General features: G+C 40.4%; 1 protein-coding gene across 1 annotated transcript; it reads right to left on the bottom strand.

The window, feature by feature from the left end:
- Window positions 1–3821: 3821 nt before the first annotated feature.
- Window positions 3822–4348, bottom strand: LOC120106674. Its single transcript, XM_039119712.1, has one exon. It carries the CDS (start codon window positions 4333–4335, stop codon window positions 3916–3918), a length of 420 nt encoding a protein of 139 aa, XP_038975640.1. The 5' UTR covers window positions 4336–4348; the 3' UTR covers window positions 3822–3915.
- Between the last annotated feature and the right edge of the window lie 11553 nt (window positions 4349–15901).

The raw sequence follows: 15901 nt of genomic DNA, 5'->3' as shown, positions 1-15901 counted from the left end.
GAAGTTGCAGCAAAACTCCCAACCATTTTGACTAGGTTCATCATTCATTTGCAAGCCTCAAAATTGTTCTTCAGCCTTCCAAAAGCCTATGATAAATGCACCATAAAGAGGAATCCGAATTTGAAAGGATTAGACTCTTCTTTTCCATGTTTAGATAATTAATTGGGCTGGATATTGCTGAAATGAACTTGCCACATATTAACCATCTTCAAGTCCAAATCTTCATGTGGACTAGAACCTTCTCATTGGGCTTGAGTTAATAAAGTTTGGACAGCTTCTTCAAGTTTCTTGGCCCGAGCTCTTGTGATTGGCCCAATTGGAATCTCCCCATCATCTTGAGCATCTTCTTTGTCCTTGTCAAAGTCCTTGAGCTGGATCATATTATTCCCCCCTTCTTGAAAAGGATTCGTCCTCGAATCAAGATCTGCATAAAAGGGAGAAAGATCAGAAACATTAAAGGTAGAACTAATATCAAACTCACCTTTAAGATCAATCTTGTAAGCATTGTCATTGATCATTTCCAATACTTCATAAGGACCATTCCCACGTGGATTGAGCTTTGATTTTCGTTGGCTAGGGAATCTCTCTTTGCAAAAATGTACCCAAACCAAGTCTCCTAGTTGAAAAATGACTTCCTTTCTTCCTTTATTGGCATGGGCAGTAGCTTGCTCATTTTGTTTAAGGATATGTTGGCGTGCTTCTTCATGGATTTTCTTCACCTTTTCAGCTTTCTTCTTCCCATCTAAACTGGTAATCTTGTTAACAGGTAAAGGAAGTAAATCCAATGGAGTTAATGGGTTAAAACCATAAACAACTTCAAATGGTGAATAAGAAGTAGAAGAATGCACAGTTCTATTATAAGTAAATTCAATAAAAGGAATGCAATCTTCCCAAGTCTTCAAATTCTTTTTAATTATAGCACGCAACAAAGTACCTAAAGTCCGATTCACAACCTCTGTTTGACCATCTGTTTGAGGGTGACAAGTAGCAGAAAATAACAAAGTTGTTCCCAACTTACCCCACAAAATTCGCCAGAAATGACTAAGAAACTTAACATCCCTATCACTAACAATTGTCTTAGGAAGACCATGAAGACGAACAACTTCCCTAAAAAACAATTCAGCAATATGAACGGCATCATCAGTTTTATGACAAGGGATAAAATGTGCCATTTTAGAAAATCGGTCTACAACAACAAAAATTGAATCTTTTCCCCTTCTAGTTCTAGGTAAACCTAAAACAAAATCCATAGAAACATCAGTCCAAGGGTGACTAGGAATAGGTAAAGCTTTATATAATCCATGTGGTTTCACTCTTGATTTGGCCTTTTTGCAAGTGACACATCTGTTGCAAATTCTGTCAACATCTCTTTTCATGTGAGGCCAAAAGAAATGTTCTTTCAAAATTTCCAGAGTTTTAAAAATACCAAAATGTCCCATTAATCCTCCCTCATGAGACTTCCTGACAAGAAGCTCACGTAAAGAACACTTCGGAACGCAAAGCTTATTTTCCCGAAATAAGTACCCATCTTGCTTGTAAAATTTTCAAAAGATTTTGTTTCACAAGCTTCAAAAACTGTTGAAAACTCAGAATCTTGTGGGTACAGCTCCTTGATATGTTCGAACCCCAAAAACTTTGTTGAAAGACCAGATAGACGAATATACTTTCTTGATAAAGCATCAGCAACAATATTATTTTTACCTTGCTTGTATTGGACAACATATGGGAACATCTCAATAAACTCAACCCAACGAGCATGCCTTCGATTAAGCTTACCTTGGCTCTTCAAATACTTCAAAGATTCATAATCGGTGTGAATAACAAACTCCTTTGACCATAGGCAGTGTTGCCACGTCTCTAATGCTCTCACCAATGCATAGAGTTCTTTGTCATAGGTGGAGTAGTTCAAGGCAGCTCCGCTCAACTTCTCACTAAAGTAAGCCAAGGGTCTCTTGTCTTGTATTAGGACAGCACCTATACCAATATCAGAAGCATCACATTCGATTTCAAAAGTTTTAGAGAAATCTGGTAAAAGTAATAAAGGGGCAGAACTTAGCTTTTCTTTCAAGGTGTTGAATGCTTTCTCTTGTGCTTCACCCCATTTGAATTCAACACTTTTCTTGATGATTTCTGTCAATGGAGCAGCTATAGTGCTAAAGTTTGGAACAAACCTTCGTAGAATCCCGCCAAGCCATGGAAGCTCCTAACTTCGGTGATGGTAGTTGGTGTAGGCCAGTCTTTGATCACCTTTACCTTCTCTTCATCAACTTCTACACCTCTAGTACTTACAACAAAGCCAAGAAACACAATTTTGTCCAAACAAAATGTACACTTCTTAAGGTTAGCATGCAATTGCTCTTTTCTTAGCTCAAGTAAAACATTCTTTAAATGCCCTAAGTGTTCATGCAAGTTCTTGCTGTAAATCAATATGTCATCAAAGTAGACAACCACAAATTTTCCAATAAACTTACGCAAGAAGTGCTGGGTGCATTAGTTAATCCAAAAGGCATAACTAACCACTCATAAAGTCCATGTTTTATTTTAAAAGTAGTTTTCCACTCATCTCCCTCTTTCATTTGAATTTGATGATATCCAGATTTCAAATCAATTTTAGAAAAGCTAGTGGAACCATGGAGTTCATCAAGCATGTCATCAAGACGGGGAATAGGATAACGATACTTTACCGTTATTTTGTTGATAGTACGGCAGTCAATGCACATCCTCCAAGTTCCATCTTTCTTGGGAACTAGCAAAACTGGAACGGCACATGGGCTCATGCTCTCTCTAACATGACCTTTGTTCATCAACTCTTCAACTTGTCTTTGCAATTCTTTTGCTTCTTCGGGGCTGCATCTATAAGCTGGTCTATTTGGAATTTGGGCACCCAGAACTAGGTCAATTTGATGTTCAATGCCTCTAATTGGTGGCAATCCTGGTGGCATCTCTTCTGAAAAACATCTTGAAATTCCTGTAAAAGAGATATGGCTGTACTAGGCAAAGAATCATCAAGGTTAGTTGTTGAGAGATAAGCTTCCTTATACAAGATCAACATCATTGGCTTCTGTGAAACCATAGCTCTCTTAATCTCTCTTTCTTTTGTATAGAATTCACTTTTTTTTCCTCTTTCTTTTTCTCACTTTTCTTATCAGATTCTTTTGTCACAATTTCTTTTGAACTCTCATTTTCATCCTTACTTTGTTTAGCATTGGTTGCTACAGATTTCTTAATTTGATTTTGCTCTTCAAGAACTTGATGAGGGGGTAAATGAGCCAAAGTGATGTTTCTGCCATTCTTGGTAAAGCTGTACTTATTTTTGTAACCATCATGGAGGGTACGCCTATCAAATTGCCAAGGTCTTCCAAGCAATATGTGACTTGCTTGCATTGGAACCACATCACAAAGGACTTCATCAGAATATCTTCCAATGGAAAAAGATAGAAGTACCTGTTTTGTGACTTTTAATTCTCCACTATCATTAAGCCATTGAAGTCGATATGGATGAGGGTGCTTTTGAGTCTTCAACCCTAGCTTGTCCACCATCAGCTTGCTTGCCACATTCATACAACTTCCACCATGAATTATCAAACCACAAACTCTTTCTTTGACATGGCAGCGAGTGTAAAAGATATTCAGATATTCTCACGTTGTTGTTCATCATTGTCTATTTGAGCTTGAACATGGAGGGCTCTAAGAACAACTAAGGCTTGACCAACAACAGCCTGTTCTATATCACTAGCATCTTCAAGTTGTGGCATAGACTCTTTATCATTTTCTTCTTCAGAAACAATATCCCCATTATCTAGCAAAATCATGATTCTCTTGTTTGGGCATTGAGAAGAAATATGACCAAAGCCTTGACATCGGAAGCATTTAATATCACGATTTTTTTGAGTTTGGTTGGAAGAAGTACCTTTTTCAGATTGTTTGGTCATAGTTTTTTTCTTCTTTAGGCCTAGAAGTAGGCTTTTCTTCTTGTTTTGGAGTAGGACTCCATTTGGACTTCCAATTAGATGAACCAGCAGCTTCATGCTTGGATGATGATCTTCCTCCTCTTTTAAGTTGCCTCTCAACTTTCATAGCCATGTGGACCACATCTTCAATTTCCACATAATGTTGTAGTTCCACAACATTCGCAATCTCACGGTTGAGACCACAAATGAATCTAGCCATTGTTGCCTCTCTATCTTCTTCAACATTGGCACGAATCATGGTTATTTCCATCTCCTTATGGTATTCTTCAATAGATTTTGTTCCCTGTTTAAGACTTTGCAACTTCAAATGTAAGTCTCTATAATAGTGTGAAGGAACAAACCTTCTCCTCATGGCAGCTTTCATGTCATCCCAATTGTCAATTGGAATCTCTCGGTTTCTTTTTCAATTTAGAACCAATTGGTCCCACCAAACAATTGCAAAGTCAGTAAAAGAAACAGCTGCAAGCTTAACTTTTTCTTCCTCCGAATAGTTATGACAATCGAAAACAAGTTCCACTTTTCTTTCCCATTCAATGTAAGCATCAGGATCATTTTTACCTTGAAAAGGTGGGAGAGAAGTTTAATCGAACCTATGTTGCGATCGACGACATCTCTATTTTAATGCATGTGCTGGCGAAGTCGTCTTGGTCTATGATCTCTTTGTCTTCGTATGGAAGCTAGGGAGGTTTCATCATCAAATTCTTCATTTTCACCTTCATAAGTATCAACATGATCAGCTGGAGGAATGGAGGGACGTCTGTTTTGCCTTCTCCCTCGTGGCATAGCTCCTTGCTGCCTTTGATTCACTTGTTGGTCATTATGATCTAATCGTTCTCGGATTTCTTCAAGTTGGGCATTCATCCGCTGGAATTGTTGTTGCAGAGCTTGAATGTTCAATTTGGTGTCTATTGGTGCTTCCTCACTTCCGCCTTGAGACATGTTGTAAAAATGAAAAGAACTTCACCACTCCCTCACGTGTTTCACTCAAATATATTTCACTCAATCACTCGTATTTGCACACAATGATTTGGCTTTTTCCCTCTGATGATCTCACACACTCTTGCCTTTTACTACTCAATTTTCTCCTAAAAGTTCTTAAGAAAACTAAGGTAAATTTCAAAGCAAAGCAAATGAAAAATCAATACACTTAAAAATACAGATTTTTGAGTGTAGTCAATATGGAAGCAACAAGTGTGAAGAGTTTAGGAATATAAATGATGAGAAGAAATGGATATGAAAAGAAAAGCAAAGAATATGAACAAAAAGCAAATGGATATGAAAAGTTGAATGATGGATATATAGAGATGAAATATGAGAAATAGATGATAATAAAAGGCAAACTTCTCCTTCTTCTTTTCTTTCAAAACATTTAACCTTCTAACTCCTTTTGATCTCCTTTTTTTTGTCTTTTTTTTGTCTTTTTTTTTTTTACAACTTCAGTCTCCTCTTTTTATGTTTTCCTTTCAGTAATAGAACCAACAGCGATATCAACAAAGATGAAGCACGAAAAGAAATGGTAGAGAATAGAAATGAAATGGTTATGGATGAAATGATATCAAACGATGCAAAAGGATGAAAAAAATATAAATAATAGAATATAAAAGCAACTAAGGGATAGGTAACCTGATTGGAAACCTTGGCTCCGATACCAAATGATGCAAACCTCAACGAACCTGCCGTGAGACCCAACAACAATAGTTCGGAAATCAATTCACAGATCGTCCAAAAAGATTAAAAGGAAAGGAATATAGACCCGTTGCTATAAAGAGCAAGAAACCTATATTATCAAAGGATTAGGAATATTGACTCCGTGACTATAGGGAGTCAGAAACCAATATTATCAAGGGTTGGAGGTTCAAGTGGTTGTACTTGAAACTACCGTTTCTACACAAGAACAATAGAGAGAAAATTCTCACAAAAAGATTATATTTCGGAATTGCTTGATTACAAGTGAAAACACCAAGTATTTATAGGCAAAACAAGCCTTGGGTGCATTGAACCAACTAGAAAAACATTAAATGAAAGTTGGTGAAGATGAAAGGAATACTACTTAAAGTCTTGGCAGCAATTAATTAACCTTGGGAAGTTGCAGCAAAACTCCCAACCATTTTGACTAGGTTCATCATTCATTTGCAAGCCTCAAAATTGTTCTTCAGCCTTCCAAAAGCCTATGATAAATGCACCATAAAGAGGAATCCGAATTTGAAAGGATTAGACTCTTCTTTTCCATGTTTAGATAATTAATTGGGCTGGATATTGCTGAAATGAACTTGCCACATATTAACCATCTTCAAGTCCAAATCTTCATGTGGACTAGAACCTTCTCATTGGGCTTGAGTTAATAAAGTTTGGACAGCTTCTTCAAGTTTCTTGGCCCGAGCTCTTGTGATTGGCCCAATTGGAATCTCCCCATCATCTTGAGCATCTTCTTTGTCCTTGTCAAAGTCCTTGAGCTGGATGATATCATTCCCCCCTTCTTGAAAAGGATTCGTCCTCGAATCAAGATCTGCATAAAAGGGAGAAAGATCAGAAACATTAAAGGTAGAACTAATATCAAACTCACCTTTAAGATCAATCTTGTAAGCATTGTCATTGATCATTTCCAATACTTCATAAGGACCATTCCCACGTGGATTGAGCTTTGATTTTCGTTGGCTAGGGAATCTCTCTTTGCAAAAATGTACCCAAACCAAGTCTCCTAGTTGAAAAATGACTTCCTTTCTTCCTTTATTGGCATGGGCAGTAGCTTGCTCATTTTGTTTAAGGATATGTTGGCGTGCTTCTTCATGGATTTTCTTCACCTTTTCAGCTTTCTTCTTCCCATCTAAACTGGTAATCTTGTTAACAGGTAAAGGAAGTAAATCCAATGGAGTTAATGGGTTAAAACCATAAACAACTTCAAATGGTGAATAAGAAGTAGAAGAATGCACAGTTCTATTATAAGCAAATTCAATAAAAGGAATGCAATCTTCCCAAGTCTTCAAATTCTTTTTAATTATAGCACGCAACAAAGTACCTAAAGTCCGATTCACAACCTCTGTTTGACCATCTGTTTGAGGGTGACAAGTAGCAGAAAATAACAAAGTTGTTCCCAACTTACCCCACAAAATTTGCCAGAAATGACTAAGGAACTTAACATCCCTATCACTAACAATTGTCTTAGGAAGACCATGAAGACGAACAACTTCCCTAAAAAACAATTCAGCAATATGAACGGCATCATCAGTTTTATGACAAGGGATAAAATGTGCCATTTTAGAAAATCGGTCTACAACAACAAAAATTGAATCTTTTCCCCTTCTAGTTCTAGGTAAACCTAAAACAAAATCCATAGAAACATCAGTCCAAGGGTGACTAGGAATAGGTAAAGCTTTATATAATCCATGTGGTTTCACTCTTGATTTGGCCTTTTTGCAAGTGACACATCTGTTGCAAATTCTGTCAACATCTCTTTTCATGTGAGGCCAAAGGAAATGTTCTTTCAAAATTTCCAGAGTTTTAAAAATACCAAAATGTCCTATTAATCCTCCCTCATGAGACTTCCTGACAAGAAGCTCACGTAAAGAACACTTCGGAACGCAAAGCTTATTTTCCCGAAATAAGTACCCATCTTGCTTGTAAAATTTTCAAAAGGTTTTGTTTCACAAGCTTCAAAAACTGTTGAAAACTCAGAATCTTGTGGGTACAGCTCCTTGATATGTTCGAACCCCAAAAACTTTGTTGAAAGACCAGATAGAAGAATATACTTTCTTGATAAAGCATCAGCAACAATATTATTTTTACCTTGCTTGTATTGGACAACATATGGGAACATCTCAATAAACTCAACCCAACGAGCATGCCTTCGATTAAGCTTACCTTGGCTCTTCAAATGCTTCAAAGATTCATAATCGGTGTGAATAACAAACTCCTTTGACCATAGGCAGTGTTGCCACGTCTCTAATGCTCTCACCAATGCATAGAGTTCTTTGTCATAGGTGGAGTAGTTCAAGGCAGCTCCGCTCAACTTCTCACTAAAGTAAGCCAAGGGTCTCGGAGTCGACTCGCGCACTTCAGGAGTCGACTCGCTGACAGATTTTGAGTTGATGCTTTCTGTTTGTCTGTCTGTTCTCTGTTGGAGTCGACTCGTAATGGTCAGGAGTCGACTCGAGCCTGTGCCAGTGATCCTGATACGCTTGGAGTCGACTCGTAATACTCTGGAGTCGACTCGAGTCTCAGACTTTGGTTCAAACTGACTTCTTAACTTATCCAAAATATTATGAACCAAGTCTTGAGACACTTAGACAAGATTTTTACTGAAACACTCAATTGAATTCATTAGTAAACAACATATATACTCTAATGCTTTGAGCTCATCAAAATCAAATAGGATTTTAATCAATCACTCTACAATCTCCCTCTTTTTGATGATGACAAAACTTTGAGTATATGTAAAGTGAATTGCTCAATAAACAAGGAAATAAAATCCATAAATGAGTTCATATGTCTGGTAATTTAATATATCCAAGCTTGAAAGGTGTGAAACAATAAATTTTGGAGTTAAAGCTCCTCCTTTCATTTGGAATTATATAAGCCTTCATATCATGCAATCAATTGTTTGGCTTATATATATTTAATGATTTGGCTTTCTTAAAAATTCAGATTCTCCCCCTCAACATATGCATTCTACTATGTTTTGATTCTCTGAATTTCCTTTTAGTATATTGAAGTTTTTGAATTTTAAATTTTGGTATTTAGAGGAAAAATCTGTCAATTTGTTCTTGAGTTGGATTCAGCTAATCTCCGAATATCCCTTGAATAGATTCTGGAGATTACTCCATTAGGAGCCCCAAAAGAGAGATAATGAGCCTCGAGGTACCAAATCCACTAAGAACAAATTATGTTTTAATTTTTGATTCTCATTTTGATTTCTTTTATGTTGATTCCATTTACATATCTATTCAATATTTCTCCCCCTTTTTGTCATCTTATCAAAAAAAAGGAGGTAAGCAGAACACACAATCAATCATAGATCAAATTGCACAGAAATGAAGATAAGATGTCTACTCATTGTATTGATGTGTATGTGAATATATTTGAGAATACAATAAGTAAAGCAAAACAGTACATGTAAAAATAAAACACAAAAGCAGCTACGGTCTCCTCGAGGATGTAGCTCCTCCTCTCGAGGATGTGGCTCCCCCTCTCGAGGATGTATCTCCTCCTCTCGAGGATGTATCTCCTCCTCTCGAGGATGTGGCTCCCCGAGGCATGTGCTCAACCAGTGCTTTGACCGCATTGGTGACGTTCTCGAGCTGTCGGATAACGGCCTGAATGGCCCTGCTCTGTGTCGTATCGAGCTCGAGGACCGACTTCTGCAGTGCGTCCAGCTTGTCGATGAGCACATTCGACAAGCGCTCGGCCCCCTGGGTAGTGGTGCTCATGTCCTTCCGGATGTCATCGCGCATCTTCCGAGTGATGCCCGTGACCTCACTCATACTGGAGAACTGAGCCTGAATCAAACTCCTCACGTTGTAGATCTCTTCCCGTACATGGGCCGTCATGTCAGTCACGGCTGTCAAGGAAGGGACCAACTCAGAAGATGTGGGTGCAGGAGTGGGAGCTGGCACTGAACCTCGGAGCTCCCGAAGTAGCTCATCTCGCAGGTCTCTAACAATCTCCTGCCGCAACTCCAGGAGCTGCTTAGGAGCGATCCGGACCTCCATAGGTGGTGGAGCTGAGGAGGAAGGTCCGACTGAGGTGGTAAGAGCAGAAGTGGAGGAAAAGTCAGGATAGTCAGAATCTGGCTCAGGGCTAGGAGAGTGTCTGGAGGTATGTGTGGAGGTGGATGACTTCCTAACCCATGTTCCCTCTACCTTCCGAAACCCCATCCTGTGTAGGGTCCCCGGACGCATGCGATCAGTCCATCGCAATGCCTTAGAGGGTTCCCCCTCAGGAATGGGAATCTCGTACTCCCTAAACAACAGAGTGAACATCATACCGTAGGGGAGGGTGAGCCTAGGTCTATCTAGGGGCTCACACAGATATCTATAAATGAGTTTGGGGAAGTTGATTGGGGTGTCCTGAAGAATATAAAACATAAGGGCGAGGTCCCTCTCAGACACAAAATCGAAGCGGCCAGTCTTCGGGAAAATGGACCTAGACAAAATACTCAGGAGGATCCGCACCTCAACAGGAAGTGAGCTAGCGGATACCTCATCTAAAGGGGACTGAGGAGGATATCCTAGTATGGCCGTAAGGGCCTCAGTCCTGTCCTCGGGGTGTGTGGGAGCCACCCCTACTTGTGGAAGGTGGAGGATGTGGGCAATAAGATCCTCCGTAACGAACAGAGGGACACCGGCTACCATGCCCTCGATACCCCCATCTCCCCGATGGACGGTACCGTAAAACTCTCTAACTAATCCAGGGTAAGTGGGGAGATCTAATGTAAGGAAATACTCTAAGCCCTGGACACGCAATCTCTCACCTATGGTGAAGCCCTCCCGGGAGAGATAGTCGAAATCGACGTATCTCCCGATGGAGACCGCCTTCCCGGCGCACGGCCTCGTGGGAACCGCCCTCGGCGGGGAACGAGCCGGAGGTTGTGACCTCGCGGGATCGTGCCGAGCCTTGGAGCGCCTCTCGGGACCGGCCTCGGGTTGGGGCCTCTTCCGGACGACGGCTTTACGAGGCATAGTGACCTAGAATGGGAGGAAAAGCCCTAATGGACGGTGAAAAGTCGACGGAAAAAGCTTGGGGACGACCGGGGACGACCTAGGAGTCGGCTCTAGGGCTTGTGAACAGTGGCGGCGGAGAATAGAAATATTTTGAAAACGATGGAGCTAGGGTTAAAAAGTCGGATCCCGACTGCGAGTCGACTCCTCTGAGTCGCGAGTCGACTCGACCTCGAGTCGACTCCAAAGTATGCGCGAGTCGACTCTCCTTATGCGCCTATTGACCCCGATTCTCCTTATGCGCGAGTTGACTCCCGACTGTATGCGAGTCGACTCCACCTCTGCTGCCATCGACCTCGAGTCGACTCCCGACTAAGCGCGAGTCGACTCCCCCTTACGAGCCGACTCTAAAACTTACTCGAGTCGTCTCGAACTTTGGCACGCACCTAAAAATCATGCTATGTTCGTGCCGAATGAGGAAGAATCACTAAATTATGATCTGATTTGATGATCATTGAAAAGAAACTCTATTTTAACCACAATCTAATCATCAAAATCAATGAATCTAGTGGAAACTACCACTAGGATGGATCAATCACTCCTAATCCCCTCCTAAGCACACTAAATCTCTCTTCACTTAGGAGTTTTGTAAAAATGTCAGCTAATTGATCATCAGTACAAACAAATTGGAGTGTCACATCACCATTCAGTACATGCTCTCTTATGAAGTGATGTCTTATCTCAATATGTTTAGTTCTTGAATGCTGAATTGGATTTTTAGTTAGATTAATGGCACTTGTATTATCACAATTAATGAGTATTTCATCTTGTTTAATGCCATAATCTTATAATTGTTGTTTGATCCATAAGATTTGAGCACAACAACTCCCGGCTGCAACATATTCAGCTTCAGCAGTAGATAATGCAACCGAGTTTTGTTTCTTGCTAAACCATGATATTAAGTTTTCTCCTAGGAATTGACATGACCCGCTGGTGCTTTTTCTATCAAGTTTACATCCAGCAAAGTCTGAATCTGTATAACCTATTAAGTTCAGGCTAGATTCTTTAGAATACCATAACCCTATATTCTTTGTTCCTATTAGGTATTTAAAGATTCTCTTTACTGCAATTGGATGTGATTCTTTAGGATTAGCCTGATATCTAGCACACATGCAAACACTAAACATGATATCAGGTCTACTTGCAGTAAGATACAATAAAGATCCTATCATACCTCTATATAGTTTCTGATCTACAGATTTACCTGATTCATCTTGGTCTAATTTGCATGATGAGCTCATGGGGATGCTGATTGATTTGTTTTCCTCCATATCAAACTTCTTGAGCATCTCCTTGATGTATTTGGCTTGATTGATGAAGATGCCTCCTTCAGATTGTTTGATTTGAAGTCCAAGGAAGTAATTCAGCTCTCCCATCATGCTCATCTCAAATTCACTCTGCATCAAGTTAGCAAATTCTATACCAATGATGTGACCTTGGTTATTGTCTCCAAAAGTCACAGCACCTCCCTTCTTAGCTTCAAGGGTGAAGAATTGATCCTTGTCACCCGTCATGTGTCTTGAGCAGCCACTATCCAAGTACCAGCAATTTTTGTTGACCTTGGCTGCAAGACACTCCTACACAAGCAAATCATGTAATCTTAGGTACCCAAGTTTTCTTGGGTCCTTCATGGTTAGTCATGTTGGTTCCTTTTGGAACTCATACCCTTTTAATTTTTCCTTTTGTTTTTTCTTTTCTATAATTACACACATTTGCCTTATGTCCTAATTTTCCACAACAAAAACATGTTATTTTCTTAGTTTTACTTTCTCCTGCTTTAACAAAGAAGTTACTAAGAAGTTTTTGCTTATTTTTATGTTTATATCCTAAACCTGCTCTATTGAATACTGCACGTTGACTATTAAGTATCATATTTAATTTTTCAGAACTATAAGTTAATTTCTCAACCAAAGGTTTGTATTTTCTAAGTTCTTTAGTTAGAGTTTGTTTTTCCGTTTTTAGAGTATTCAAGTCTTTTATGAGATTTTCGTTTAAGATTTGTTTATTGTTTTTAAGTTCTGAAATTTCCTTAGTTAGTTTTTCATTATCTTTACTTAAGGTGTTAGTTTTTTTAATTAAGAGTTGGTTGCTTGTCTTAAGTTCTAGATTTTCTTTGGTGATACAGTCCTTATCCTTAACTAGTTTATCATATTTATGTATGTAAGTTTGATTAGCTAGTTTTAGCTCTTTATTCTTAATGTTTATAGCCTTATATTCAATCATTAGTTCATTAAATGCATCATAAAGTTCATCAAAAGTAAAATCTAGATGCGTTTCGGATGTTACCTCATTTTCGTTGGCCATGAAGCAGAAATTGGCCTTTTCTTCTTGTTCCTCATCCGATGATGAAGATGATGCGTCGGAGTCCGATAAGGTGGTGACAAGGGCTTTCTTCTTCTTGTACTTACTGCCCTTCTTAAGTAAGGGACACTCAGCTCTGATGTGTCCCGGCTTCTTGCACTCATAGCATCCAATCCCCTCATTTTCCCTTTCCTTACCTTTATCCTTGCGATAGAAATTTGAGGGGCCTCTCCTTTGATGATAGGACTTCTTGTGGTTGATGAATTTTCTGAACTTGCGCACAAGAAGAGCCTCATCATCATCTCCCTCATGATCTTCTTATTCACTGCTGCTACTGCAGGACAAATCTTTGTTAGATGATGTGGATTTAAGAGCTATTACCTTTTTCTTATGTGAGGACTCTTCTTCGCTGTGTTGCTTCATGGTTAGCTCGTGAGTCATTAGGGATCCAAGGAGCTCTTCAAGTGGAAGCTTGTTCAAGTCCTTAGCTTCTTGGATTGCCGTCACCTTGGCTTCCCATGACCTTGGTAGACATCGAAGAATCTTCCTGACAAGCTCACTGTTAGTATAGTTTTTGCCAAGGCTTTTTAGGCCATTGACAATGTCAGTGAATCTAGTGAACATGCAAGTGATTGTTTCATTAGAATCCATTTTAAATAGTTCATACTTATGAACCAATATATTTATTTTGGATTCTTTGACTTGATTCGTGCCCTCATGGGTCACTTCAAGTCTATCCCAAATCTCTTTTGCAGAATTGCAAGTAGAGACTCTATTGAATTCATTCCTATCTAGTGCACAGTAAAGCACATTCATTGCTTTAGAATTGAGTTGTGCCTTTCTCATGTCGTGTTCATCCCAATCCTTTTCGAGTTTGGGTACAGTGACCCCCTCTACATAAATGGATGGGATGTATGGCCCATTTGCTACAATGGTCCACATCTCATAGTCTTGGGCTTGGATGAATATTCTCATCCTAGCCTTCCAATATGAGTAGTCAGATCCATTAAAGAATGGGGGTCTTTGGGTGGACTGACCCTCAATGTGGGAAGATCCAAATGGGGTTGTCATTTTGATCTTTGACTCTTAGGGTAGAAGAGTTTAGGCTCTGATACCACTTGTTGCCCAGATAGACAACCCAAGAGGGGGGGTGAATTGGGTTTTAAAATAATTTGGCTATTAAAACTTTTGTGGATAACTAATTAATACTTTTGCGAGATGATTAATTAGTTTCTATGTGCGGTGAATGAAATGCGAGAGATAGAGAGAGACAAACAATCACAAACACAATGTTTTATAGTGGTTCGGAGCTAACCCTTGCTCCTACGTCCACTCCCCAAGTCTCACTTGGGAATTCACTATAACCCCTTGGATTACAGCCGGTTGTTTTCCAAGCTCACAACCAAACTTGTTGTTTTACGAGCTCACAATGAACTCGGTCGGTTTTCCCAGGCTCACCGACTAGAACCAACCCGATTGTTTTTCCGGGATCACAATCGAACCCTTACACGTTGGTTTTACACTCGGCTCACCAACCAACCTCAATACCCTTGATTCAATCCCCCGATTGAACCAAGCAAAGACAAGATGGAAGTAAAAAGGAGTAACAGAAAAATAGAGCTTCTCAAAAGCAGATAAATAACAATATAAACAAAAGAGAAGTTAGAAGCCCTCAAACACGTTTGAGTTGGAGTAGAGTAGGGCTTCTTGAACTTCGGGTCTCCTCTTGAATGTCTGGTCGACTTGAATGCAGGAGGAGATCTCTTTCAATGTTGGGAAGAAGTAGGTGGATGCAGTTAATGTTGCTCTTTCCTCTTTTCCGTTGAAAACCAGGTTGCAGAGATTGAAAGCTTGATTACTTTGAGTGGAATGGTTGTTCTCTACCTTGCTACAGTCTTCTGTGGCTATTTAAGCCATCCCCCATGGAAACTAGCCGTTAGAGACCTTTTTCTGCCCGTTCTGCACACTCTGCACAGCCTGACAATATGTCCGTTGGTGGGTTGGAGTCGACTCGCGCGTTCAGGAGTCGACTCGGCTGTAGCGGGAGTCGATTCATGCTTTTCTGGAGTCGACTCGGCAACTGTTCCGGATTTGAATTAAAGTCGCCTCTTCGACTGGGAGTCGACTCGACTTGACCCGGAGTCGACTCGTCAACTTCTGGAGCTGACTTGGCATTTTCGGAGTCGGCTCATCCCATGGAGTCCGTGGATCTATTTTTGAAGTTGGTCCACTCGAGTCGACTCGACAATCCTGGGAGTCGACTCGACAATCCTGGGAGTCGACTCGGCGCTCAGAGCCCGAACTCTCGATCTATTGTCTTTTGGCTCGTCCAGTCTTGGAGTCGACTCGAACTGTTCCGGAGTCGACTCGGCTCTCAGTTTCCGAAACTTAGTCTTCTGTGTTTTTAGTGAAGCGCTGCCTTGGAGTCGACTCGAGCTGTCTGGGAGTCGACTTGAATCTCAGAGACAGCAAATTGGTCTTCTGTCTTCTTTGGGGTCGCGGTGTCTCGGAGTCGACTCGTGCAATGCGGGAGTCGACTCGAATCTCAGAGTCCGAAAAACGCTCTCTGACTTTTGCCTTGTGAACTGCTGAGAGTCGACTCTCACTATCTTTGGAGTCGACCTGCCAACCATCGGAGTCGACTCGCGTTCCACAGGAGTCGACTCGAATCTCAGGGTCGAAAACCGCTCTTTGACTTTTCTGCCTGTAACTCCTTGGAGTCGACTCATACTTCTCCGGAGTCGACTCGGTAAACATCGGAGTCGACTCGCGCACTTCAGGAGTCGACTCGCTGACAGATTTTGAGTTGATGCTTTCTGTTTGTCTGTCTGTTCTCAGTTGGAGTCGACTCGTAATGGTCAGGAGTCGACTCGAGCCCGTGCCAGTGATCCTGATACGCTTGGAGTCAACTCGTAA

The sequence above is a fragment of the Phoenix dactylifera genome, unplaced genomic scaffold (genome assembly GCF_009389715.1).
Source record: "Phoenix dactylifera cultivar Barhee BC4 unplaced genomic scaffold, palm_55x_up_171113_PBpolish2nd_filt_p 000602F, whole genome shotgun sequence".
In the NCBI taxonomy this organism is placed as follows: Eukaryota; Viridiplantae; Streptophyta; class Magnoliopsida; order Arecales; family Arecaceae; genus Phoenix; species Phoenix dactylifera.
Note: the sequence above shows the minus strand (reverse complement) of the source record. Positions and strands in the feature narration are given on the sequence as shown.